The sequence below is a fragment of the Nematolebias whitei genome, chromosome 20, assembly GCF_014905685.2.
Source record: "Nematolebias whitei isolate Nwh7 chromosome 20, NemWhi1, whole genome shotgun sequence".
In the NCBI taxonomy this organism is placed as follows: domain Eukaryota; kingdom Metazoa; phylum Chordata; class Actinopteri; order Cyprinodontiformes; family Rivulidae; genus Nematolebias; species Nematolebias whitei.
Window position 1 is genome coordinate 26570067 of NC_056517.1, and position 12485 is coordinate 26582551.

General features: G+C 38.1%; 1 protein-coding gene across 1 annotated transcript in view; it reads left to right on the top strand.

The window, feature by feature from the left end:
* ncapg2 (non-SMC condensin II complex, subunit G2) overlaps positions 1–11527 on the top strand; it is a 19625-nt gene extending 8098 nt beyond the window's left edge. Inside the window, exons 11-26 of the mRNA XM_037693933.1 lie at positions 1412–1564; positions 1671–1893; positions 1993–2087; positions 4499–4669; positions 4749–4819; positions 4912–5065; positions 5150–5323; positions 5400–5516; positions 6009–6152; positions 8114–8213; positions 8393–8595; positions 8738–8872; positions 10890–10993; positions 11088–11188; positions 11282–11381; positions 11476–11527. Of these exons, the coding sequence (XP_037549861.1) occupies positions 1412–1564; positions 1671–1893; positions 1993–2087; positions 4499–4669; positions 4749–4819; positions 4912–5065; positions 5150–5323; positions 5400–5516; positions 6009–6152; positions 8114–8213; positions 8393–8595; positions 8738–8872; positions 10890–10993; positions 11088–11188; positions 11282–11381; positions 11476–11527 (2097 nt within the window). The remainder of the gene's footprint in view (positions 1–1411; positions 1565–1670; positions 1894–1992; positions 2088–4498; positions 4670–4748; positions 4820–4911; positions 5066–5149; positions 5324–5399; positions 5517–6008; positions 6153–8113; positions 8214–8392; positions 8596–8737; positions 8873–10889; positions 10994–11087; positions 11189–11281; positions 11382–11475) is intronic.
* Positions 11528–12485: the final 958 nt, after the last annotated feature.

Consider the following 12485-nt stretch of genomic DNA (forward strand, 5'->3'; position numbering starts at 1 on the left):
AATGATGTCACACGCGCCGTTGAGTTTAGATTTGTGAAAATTTACAAATTTGCACTGTTCGAGTGTTGTCATTGTGTTAGAGAGTAAATGTCATGAATAAATTTGACATTAAACATAGTCCAAATTGAAGTGTTACATCATTTTCAGCCCCACTTTTTGGCATCTGTGTGTGGTAGCAGGCCTAATTGACAAAGACCATGCGGTATTAGGCCTGTCGCTATAAGCATAAATCAATTAATTGCATGATAAATGAAAATTCTCAACTTCATTTTCATTTATTGGCTTTATCGTTTCTTTGTGTCTCTTTTTACTGGACCCTTTATGACAAAAGGCTCAACTCCAGTGCTCTTCACTGACCCCTCCCTTTCTCTTTTCTTTTTAAAATTCGTTTTAACTGTCCAAAATTGCGTTTTTGGATTGTTAAAAGCAGCTAAGCTGAGAAGCTAAGCTAACAGGCTGACCTCAGGGAATAAACCTCTGTCTTTTCGAAGCTCCAAAATTCACGGTTGAAACCTGTGTCTTAGTCTAAAAAGTTTTTTTTTTTTTTTTTTGCAAAAACAAGCTGAGAACTTGTTTACTGATTTTTTTTTATTAAATGCTTTGTGTGACAAATGCTATGCTAAAGAGCTCAAAACATACCGAGCATCCGCCATTTTGAAAAGTGAAAAACAAGAATGAGTGTCAGCCCATGTCACGTCAAGGGACCTCCCTTCCATTTTTCTCAAAGAGAAGCTGCTCCTTCCTTCACTATCATGAATCCTTCAGTTCAAAGTCTTACACTGCTATCCAGTGGTCAAAAAAGGTACTACACAGACATAAACCTACGTTCCTTAAATTTGACAATAATTACTAATGTCAAATTTCAAACAATATTATCATTTATCACAATAATTTCTGAGACAATTAATCACCCAGCAAAATTTGTTATTGTGACAGGCCTATGCAGAATAATGTAGTATTTTAATTCCACAGCAGAGAAAGCTATGTAGTCTGTAAGTAGGTCTAGGGGAAATAATATCAGCATTGATATCGGTTATCTGCCAAATAAGTTTTAGCATATCGGATATCGGCCAAAAATCTATTATCGTGCTTCCCTAATTTTCATATATGTATACATAAAATAAGATGAAATATCTATATTACATTATAGTTAGATATATACCAGTAATCAAAATGTTGTTTTTTTCGAAGAGTTTTAGTAATTACCCAATAGTTACACATTGTTAACTAATGTACATATGGCTTTAATATCAGTAATTTAATTATTGTTGACATTTTATAAAAATTAAGAAAAAGTACAAACTTCAGTTTTTTTTATATATGTAGTTATTTTGATGTTATGATTAAATCACACCCAGGAGCAGTAAGTTTGTACAGGACGCTTCATGATTTGATTTTATTTTTCTCTCAGTGTTTGCCTCTTGTCCTGGACAATCCTTTCAGCCACCCACTGCTGGAGAAGCTCCTGCCCACTCTGAAGTACAGCCTCCACGACAAATCAGAGAAAGTCCGGACTGCTTTCCTTGACTTGCTGATCCATGTGAAAGCTGTTCGTGCTGCCAGGGTACTCTGTTCCCCTTGCTAATTATGAATAGTAAAAACACATCAATTTTGACTGTATTCAAATGCAAAGCTTTTATAAATTTCTCTTTTTTTTTCCTAATCTCCAGTTCTGGGATGTGTGTAACATGGACCACCTTCTGGCCCGTCTGGCTATAGACTCACATCCAGTCTCCAAGCGTGTCGCCAATCTGCTCTTCAAGTCCTTCTTCCCTGTCAATGAGTCGGAGAAGGAGTGGTGCTGCCGGTGCATCACTCTCATCCAGATGAACCCCATGGCTGCCAGGAAGTTCTACCAGCACGCTCACAAACATACAGCAGCCACTAACATATGTAAGTGCAAAGTGATTAGGTATAAAAGAAAATAATGCATTTAAATGTTGCGTTTTCCATCTTAAGATTGTTATATGTGTAATATTCATTTCTCTTCAGTGAAGTTTATATTGGCTATTCGCCGCACTCTGAACCGCTGCATCCAGCTGGACTGTGACGTGACTGAAAATGATGGCAACAAGGAAAACAGCTTGGTAAGAAAGATTTAATGGACGTTAAAGAGCAGATACAGTTGGAAAAACTAGTTTAGAAAATATCTCATTTAACCTGAATAAATGTTTTAGAAATGCCAACTTTTTTACTAAAAACAATCTTTTTGTTGTCATTAATGATGTGCGTTTTATACAGAAACACTCTTCAAATTCATCTGTAAGTGTTGGATTTTTCTTCAAATATTCACTTTTTACTACCGAACTGCTACACCTGTACCAAGCAGCTAACAAACACAATCAACGTCAATCCTTCTCACGTGTCTTATCTTTTACACATGAAGGGCTAATTAAGATAACACAACAGCAAAATATTTAGAAGCAAAGAAAACACTAGTCTCTTTACGATTTGAAACCATTACTTGTTTCATGATTTTGCTGAAAAAAAACAACAACTGTACACATACAAACCGGATTCCAAAAAAGTTGGGACACTAAACAAATTGTGAATAAAAACTGAATGCAATGATGTGGAGATGGCAAATGTCAATATTTTATTCGTAATATAACATTGATGACAGATCAAAAGTTTAATCTGAGTAAATGTAACATTTTAAAAGAAAAATATGTTGATTCAAAATTTCACAGTGTCAACAAATCCCCAAAAAGTTGGGACAAGTAGAAATAAGTGGTTGGAAAAAGGAAACTGAGCATAAAACGAACAGCTGGAAGACCACTTAACATTAATTAGGTCAATTTACAACATGGCTGGGTATAAGAAGAGCTTCTCAGAGTGTCAGTGTCTCAGAAGCCAAGATGGTAAGAGGATCACCAATTCCACCATTGTTGCGCAGAAAGATAGTGCAGCAATACCAGAATGGTGTTACCCAGCGTCAAATAGCAAAGAGTTTTACGTTATCATCATCAACCGTGCATAACATCATCAAAAGATTCAGAGAATCTGGAACAATCGCTGTGCGTAAGGGTCAAGGCCGCAAAACTCTACTGGATGCTCGTGATCTCCGGTCCCTTAAACGTCACTGCACCTCAAACAGGAATGCCACTGTCAAGGAAATAACAGAATGGGCTCAGGAATACTTCCAGAAAGCATTGTCGGTGAACACAATCCACCGTGCCATCCGCCGTTGCCAGCTGAAACTCTACAGTGCAAAGAGGAAGCCATTTCTAAGCAAGCTTCACAAGCTCAGACGTTTGCACTGGGCCAGGGGTCATTTAAAATGGAGTGTGGCAAAATGGAAGACCGTTCTGTGGTCAGATGAGTCACGATTTCAAGTTCTTTATGGAACACTGGGACGCCATGTCATCCGGACCAGAGAGGACAAGGATAGCCCAAGTTGTTATCAACGCTCCGTTCAGAAGCCTGCATCACTGATGGTATGGGGTTGCATGAGCGCTTGTGGCATGGGCAGCTTGCATGTCTGGAAAGGCACCATTAATGCAGAGAACTATGTTCAGGTTCTAGAACAACATATGCTCCCATCTAGACGTCATCTCTTTCAGGGAAGACCGTGCATTTTTCAACACGATAATGCCAGACCACATTCTGCAGCAATCACAACATCATGGCTACGTAGGAGAAGGATCCGGGTACTGAAATGGCCAGCCTGCAGTCCAGATCTTTCACCTATCAAGAACATTTGGCGCATCATAAAGAGGAAGGTGCGACAAAGAAGGCCCCAGACGATTGAACAGTTAGAGGCCTGTATTAGACATGAATGGGAGAGCATTCCTATTTCTAAACTTGAGAAACTGGTCTCCTCTGTCCCCAGACGTCTGTTGAGTGTTGTAAGAAGAAGGGGGGATGCCACACAGTGGTAAAAATGGACTTGTCCCAACTTTTTTGGGATTTGTTGACGCCATGAAATTTAGAAACAACAGATTTTCCCCTTAAAATGATACATTCTCTCAGATTAAACTTTTGATCTGTGATTTGTGTCCTATTCTGAATAAAATATTAGATGTTGACACCTCCACATCATTGCATTCAGTTTTTATTCACAATTTGTTTAGTGTCCCAACTTTTTTGGAATCCGGTTTGTAGTTGAAAATTGCGATTAATTTAATTTTACTCACTACAAAACAGGCTTCAGGTACAGAAACGTGCTGCAGCTAATTCTGCTAGCTATTTTCAACACTCACATGTGTCAACATCTAGGGGGATGCACATAATTTATTAGTAAAACTGAGCTCACCTGTGGTTAGTTTCCACTTTGTAATCCTTTCCAAATAAACTTCAATGGCAGAAACATATTCTTTTTTACAGTTTGTATATTGCAAAGCCTAAATAATTTATTTTGGTTTGTTCCCAATATAAACATTTGCCATATCTCTGCCTGACAAGATGAGAAAGTAACATTAAAATACTTCAGGCTGTGTATACTTTGTGTATTTGTTTATGAAAGCCCTATGTTAATATTTACCGGTACATTCTGCAGGGTGGTCCTGATCTGTTGGGACAAGACATGGCTACTGTGGCTAGTTTGCTGGAGATCGTGGTCATCCTGTGGGGAAGTGTCGAGAAGGCGCTAAAACAAAACGAAGAGGCGCACAATTACACTGCTGCTAAGTTTGGAAATGTCATGGCAAAGTATTTCCAGGCTTTTGAGGTATTTTAGCTGCACTGCATTTGTTTTAGCAAAATTGTTCTGCAGATGATTATTTCTAAATGTAATTCTCTTATTTCAGCATGAGCGATGCACCGTTCCTCTTATACAACTGGCCTCATTTATGCCAGCGGCTGCAGTTCCAACGTTTAGGTGAGCAGCTATAGATGGTTCCTCATCCTTCTTCTTTTTCCAATGTCACTTTATTGTAACTCTTTTTTTACCTGTCCGGTTTCTCGTCCTAGCTATGGAATCCTGTCCAGACTGAGGAGAATGGACTCTGGAGCTGATCCTGCGCAGTTCAGTCAGCTGCTGGACTGCATCTGTAGCTGGGGTCAGGCTTCTGACGTTCTGGATCTGATCATAGACTGGCTCACCGAGTCCCTTCCTAAACAAGGGGTCAGTCAACACATTACAAAAGGTCTTTGATTTCAATGAAGTTTCCCAGACAGTTTAGACAAAATGTATTTTTACCAACTTCAGGAGAAGGTAACAAAAAGCAGAAAAGTGCGCATTCAAGAGACCAGAGAGGCCAAACCAGACCTGGCACTGGCCTACCTGGAGTACCTTTTCAACCACACTTCTACACGGGAGAAAGTTCTGGCTCTCGATCAAGGACCTCTGAAGCAGCTGCATGCAGTCCTAGGGAACTGGAAGGTATAACACTGAATTACTTTTATGCATAAAATTACCTGATGTTTTATATTTTCTTCTATATTGTTTGTTTTGACAGTCAGTGCTGTACACTCACCTCACCTCGACCACAGAGGACCCTCAGCATCCCAAAACAGAGACGGCACTGAAAGCCTTTACATTCCACGGTCGCCTCGGTGCACATCTGCAACACAACGTAAATCGCCACGCTTAGTTTGCATCTCTGTTTCTCTTTATTCTTCTCGTTTTGTGCCTAAAAGTTTCCCATCAGTCGTGTTTTGCATTTGTAAAGTTGCAAGTTTCATTAATGAGGTGCTGCCAACTGTAGTTATACATTTTAAATGATTTTAAACTCTTTAATACCAAGGGATTTGATTCTTTGCCGAACAGGAGTCGACAGGGAAATGTCTAGACTTTTGGCAATTTATTTCTAACTGAAAGTTAAAAAAAAAGTCTACAAGTCTTATTTCCCTTAAAGATTATCAGCAGATTATTAGATAATAAAAACAGTCATTAGTAAGATTGTTCCGTTATCTCAGCAGCTACTCTCACAGATTTTTTTTTTTTTTTTGACACAATCCTCCAGATGACCATTTTCTAAGCCAATTTCTTTCTGGTCATGAGCCTGCTCCTTCTTCCACTCCAAGAAAAGTTAAAGTAGAAATAAAATTGTTTTTCCATTTCTCAGCTGACAGAAGGTCGAGACTACCTGCTCTCTCTTGAGCACGTGGCAGCGTGGGTTACAGACCGAGTGCTGCCCTTTTTTACTAAAACTTTAAGTGATGGGGGAGACTCTGAGAAGTCTCAGCAGCTAGCCACGCACATAACAGAGGTGAGTTTTTAACTTATTTTACTTAACATAAAGCTTGTTTATATGTTTTCACATCCACTTTCCATTAGGAGGCTATAACAATCAAAAGAAATGCAGTTTTCAATAAACCACACCAGACATATTTACACTTACTGAAGCTATAACACTTCATTTTTATTTCAGCATCTCTTCTCTTTAGTAGCGATAGAAAACTCTGCCTGTCTTAAAGTGTGATTTAGTTTCACATGATGGATAACAGAATCTACTGTTTTTGCCGTGCATAAAAAGCAAATCTTTCCCTACATTATAAAACCCAACAGCTGGTTCTGTCACTTTAAATGAAATGCCAATATCAAACTTATTGGAACAGACGCTCTGCGTGTTTTTTTTTTTTTTTAAATCACCGCAGAGAATAATAAGAATAGATGGCGTGTCATGTTTCTGTGATCAGTTGGAACGTCTCACCGAGCTCCACGGATTCTCAGCAGGCAGATTAAATCATATCTCTGTTTGGAAAAGGCCACCTTTGATTTTTATCAGACTCACTTTGGCTCCAGTACATAGCCTGGATCAAGATGAAACGCACAGTTATCTTCTTGTTGTTCTGAATGTTTGGTTTGCCTCCCCCTCGTCCTTTAGGGACTTCCAGATCTGCTCCATAAATTTAGAATCTTCATTGATTTTTCTGCTCTGCTCACACACACACACACACTTTGTACATGCCTCGTTCTGCTCATATCACCATGCTAAAAGGGCTCATTTTCATCGCGTCATTGTTGCTGCAATCAGATATTGGCAGTGATTACACAAGTGTTGGAATTTTATTCTCTAAGACTGACGATTATGGATGTGCATTTAAGGCAAGAACTCTTCAAATGTGTTCAGCTATTTTCTATTTGAAGAATACGGTAAGTCCCTCACTTATCATGAGGGTTACATTCCAGAAACACTGCGATAAGTGAAAATCTGAGAAGTAGGGACGTTATATTTATTTTTAGTATATATATATATATATATATATATATATATATATATATATATATATATGTGTGTGTGTGTATGTATATATTAAGGCTTTATAAACCCTTCCCACACTCTTGCAGTGTTCTTAACAATGTTCTAAACTCTTAAACCTGTGTAATTTTAACAACATACGTACCATATATTCTAGCCTATAAGTCACAGTTTTTTGCATAGATTTGCCAGTCCTGCGACTTATTTACGTTTTTATTTTATTTTATATTCATAACACAGTTTTTGACTGACACTTGAAATGTTCATTCATACTGACATGAACCAGTAAACATTACCACTTGCAGCCGCTAGAGGACGAGTGGGCCCTCTAGGCTTTTGACAACAACAACTACTACTTCTTTTTGCCACGACACCGGCCCACATTTCCAAGGGGTCAGCGGTAACGCATAATAAATGTGACTCATATATTTTTTCCTCTTCATGATGCTTTTTTGGACTGATGCTACTTATACGCTGGAAAATATGGTATATGTACTGTACACTACTGCAAAATTTTATATGGGTACTACTCATAACTGAAGATATTACAACAACTTGAAGGATGAGTTAAGTAGGGATATTTTGGGGCGGGACAAAGTAATTGATACTTTGATTACAGCCTTGATTTAAAGCCTTGTACTCCTGACAGTAAAATAAACTACAAACATGTATAAAAACCATCATGGGGGGGGGGGGGGGGAAAGCTAAGTTAAAAAAAAAATTACCATGAAACCGCCAGATTCTTTAAAAACACGTGAAACAAATTGTTAGTCATATCGCCCTGCACTAGGACATCATGACATACAGGATGACTCGCTGTGGTGACCCCTGAAGAGGGAAAAGCTGAAAGAAGATAGATTTAGCATTGTTCTTCAAATTCTCAACTCAGACTTCACTGCCCATCTCCACAGACTATTTATATTTTTTGTTTATGTAATAATTGTCACAATTGTTGTGAATTTTCTCAGAGCTTCCTCACAGTCTGCCAAGACGTTTTGCTCATAGGCTTGAGTGACGAGACGTTCAAGGGTCAAATCCTCCACCTGTGCTCACTCATCCTCCTCTCAGGTAAGCATTTTATTTATTTATTTATTTATGTTTGTGCTGGTGTCAAAGTGGGAGAAAGCAAGTGTGAGTTTGTTTCCCTTGGCTTTAGCTCTGTTGCATCATGCAGATCTTCAGCTGTGTGTAAATCCCTAGCAGTAAAAGAACCAGTAAATGGGAGGTGGTTTGCTTTGTGTTTTCAGAGTCGGGCTACGTGTGCATTTCTGCAGTGCTGTCAGTTTTGAAGGAGGTGGCAAACAGCTGTGTCCCCTGTGATAATAACCAAGATGAGGAGAATCAGGAGGATGTGACACATCCCATCTTGGGCATGGTGGCCAACATGTTCCAAAAGATGATCGAGCTGTTAGCACACCGACTCAGGAAAGAACCAGAGGAAGGAAAACAGGTATAATTTATTTCTTAGGTTATTGTTTAACCTAATAAGAACAATAAATAGCAGATAGTTGAATTGAAATACTTCTTCAGGAGTACTGTCCTTACAGTTTCCTGTACTGCCTCCTGTTCTGAATCTGTTTCTCTCTCTTTAGCTCTGCCAGTCAGTCGTTCCTGGTCTGACTGATTTCCTCCAAGTGGCACAAACGTGGGACAGAACCCTTCTCAGCGGGGTCTTCTCTACTGTCTTTGCTGTCATCATTGTGGAAAAGAGGCATTTGCTTCAGAAGGTACAAGAAAACTGGAGCAATAAGAAGCATGCAGATCAAAAACATGCATGTTAGGCTGCCTTCAGGCCCAGGCCTCCCTTGCAAAAGAGATCTGTGATCTCAGTGGGATTTACCTGGTTAAATAAAGGTTAATAAAAAAAAAATTAAAAGTGGCCTAACCTTTATTAGCGCTCGATAAGTTGGGTGATGAACTAGGTCAGTTTTTGCATATGTTTAAAAATATTTGGCATCAGTCTCATCTGAGCGCAACAGTGTTCTTGCTTGAAGGAAATTGGCCAGAATATTTTGCTAACTTTTACCAGAATAATGTTGTATTTGCAGAGAACATGATATGTCTAAGTATTGTCTTTTAGAGTTGGGTAGATAGAAAATGCTACTTAAAGAAAGAAAACATGGATACATTACGCTTGGCAAGCCTTCCGTAAACTGGTAAGAAAATGTACTCTGCATTGGACCCAAAGAAAAATCACAGCCCTGCATGGTTTTTATAATTTTAAATCTAGTAGATTGTATTCTGTATAAATATCAGTCCATTATTATTATTGGTAAGTGTCAAAAGCCAAATATACAAATCAGCTTCATAAATCTGCAATCAGCTGCACTGATTTCTGCAAATGGGCATCGACCTTTGAAAACTCCAGTCAATCCATTATTTATCTGTCCTATTTATATTTTTGAGCAATGTGAATATAAATTTTATTTTTTCTAATTTAAACTAGAGAAATTGCGTTTCTTGTGAAAATTCAATGTGAATGCTTATTCCAGAAGAACTTGCTGAAAAACGGCTGAAACTAGATAAAAATGCATGATGAACTGTAGCTGTAATGGAAGAACAAGCTTAAATGAGCAGAAGAAAGCAGAAATAACACATATTTGCTGAAATAGGTTTAAATAGGCAGAAATTAGCACAAAAATTAAGACATTAGCTAAAAAAGCTGAAATTAGTAAAACATGGCAGAAAGAAGCTTAACCTACCAGAAGGAAGTGGAAAGAGTTGAAATGAGCTAAAAAAAAAAAAAACGTGGAATTAACTGAAAAGGCTAAAATTTACATAAAAACACCTAAATAGTAATTGAAATAGCAAAAAAAAGCTGAAACTAACTGAAAAACGCCATAAGGAGCATAACAAGTTGAAATTAGCATAAATAAGTTAATTAGGCTGAAAGTAGCAGACCTAAGAAAAACTTGAATTTATCTAAAAACTGCTGAAATTACGGTAGCTAAAAATGCTAAAAAGTTAGCTGAAAATGTAGAACAAGTTTAAATTAGCAGAAGAAAGCAGGAAGAACATGTTTGCTGAAAGAAGCAGAAATGAGCACAGAAGTGGAAATTATATTAAAAAAAAGCTGAAGTTAGCAAAAAACTGCTGAAAAGTAGCTAAAGATGCTGAAATTAAAAGAAGGAAGTGGAGAGAGCACATTTTTGCTGAATTATGCTGAAAAAATTTGAAATGAGTGCAAAAAATGTGGAATTAGCTGAAAAGCTTAAATTAGCATAACAACAGCTACTGTATATAGTAGCTGAAACAGTAGAAAAAGCTGAAACTTTCAGAAATAAACTGAAATTAGCAGAAAGAAGTTAGAAGAAGCACAAAAATGTAGTTGGAAACAACCTAAAAGGAGCACAAAGCAGCTGAAACTTTTTAAATTTGCAGAAGGAAGCTGAAAGAAGCTGAAGCAGAACAAAAAGTGAAAGGAGCAGTGGAAGGTTGTAAACAGAGCTAAAGATATGAAGGATGTAAAATAAGCTCGATTCATTTTCTGAGGGGAAAAAAGTGGCAGCAAAGGCTAAATATTTCAAAAAGCTACAGTTTCACTAATACCAAAAGTCATAGGATTGTCCTGAAAGAGCTGAACGTTTGGATTTATGATTTGTTGAAATGGTTTGAAAACTGTGGGACGAGAAACATGACGAAAGAAGAAAAATGGATCACAATAGTGTGAATGCTTCATAAACATTCACACTATTGCATAAAATGATTAAAGCCTTATCAGCTACTGTGTTGATGTTTTTACAGATGACTCATCCTGAGGAGGTAATTGTTCCACAGTCTGTGGATGACATGCCTCCTTTGTCCAGCATGCTGCTGTCAGTCATCCTCAAATCACCCTCCATCACCAGGTGATGACCTGAACCCCCTTTTAGAGCTTGCACCAACTCCCAGCAGTTGTAGCCATTAATTGAGTGACGATACATTCGTGCACGCTTCTTTCAGGCTGTTCTTGGACGAGGTTAGCTCATCTCTGGACTCAGACGCCATCAACAATCTCGCTGAGCTGGCAGCCATTCTGCACGTCTTGGCCGTCATAAACCATGGTCAGTTTGTTTTTTTAAAACAATAGCCTCAATATCCATTTCAAAATGTGCAGTTTCTGTTTATAAAAATGTCTCCCGTTTCCTATCCATTAGCGGGACGGTCTAAAGCTGGCCTGAAGAGCGCAGCTGTGTCTGTGCAGCAGCACCTTCACAAGCATGCCGTCTCATCTGTAGACAGCAGAGACATCCAGAGGTAAGCTAGACAGAAGAACATTATATGAATAGTTAGGTTGGTTTTGTGCCATGTTAGCCATAACAACTAATCTTTTGATCCTTGTGTCCCGCAGGGTTATTTATGAATCTTCGGTGATGACTTTGAATGAGATTCTACTTTTATAAGTATCTTTATATTCGGTGTGTTGTATTTTCTGATGAGGCCCAAATAGTGCCTATATAGATGATACAATCTGTATATACACAAACACAATATACATTATACTGTATGCAAATGATATGGGTTTGAAACTTAAAACATGGCTCCTGACTGTTGTATTGGTTCAGACTTGCTCCACTTTTTATTTACAAACTTTACTTAAGTTAACATTGATATTTGTCCGTATCTGGGTTTGTAAATCTATTGGTTTGTCAGATTGAAATCTTTATTTTGCTACTAATTACATTAAAATAAACTCTACAATTGGCTTAAATGTGATGTTTGTTTTCCCCCTCAAGTAGTTTCTTGCATGTACAGCACTCTGCAGAGTGATGAAGGAGCGAGCGAACAATTTATCATCCTCGGGCTTTTCGTTCCTGAAGGCGAACGACTTCTGATTTCAATTTATACACTGTGACATTAAATCAAAGATCCTGGTTTCAGGAAAAGCAAAGCAAAGCAGAGGCAGACGTTATTTATCAGGCAACAGGAACTACTATACATCATGTTCTGTTTTTCTTACAAGTCTTGCTCATTTTAAATTCACCTAAATGTCTGTAATTTTGATATTTCTGCTCCATTTTTAAAGCCAACATCAGGAAATGTTGCACTATTGATTTATAACATTGTACTGAAAAAAAAATATATATATAATATATATTTTATATATATATATATATATATAATATATGTGTATATGTATCTCCATCCATCCATTATCTTTACTCGCTTATTCCATTTTGGGTCACGGGGGTCGCCGGTGCCCATGTCCAGCAATCACTGCGAGGGGCGGGGTACACCCTGGACGGGTCGCAAGTCCATCACAGGGCCGCATAGAGACAAATGAGACAAACAACCATTCACTCTCTCACTCACACCTAGGGACAATTTAGAGTTACCAATCAGCCTAACATGCATGTTTTT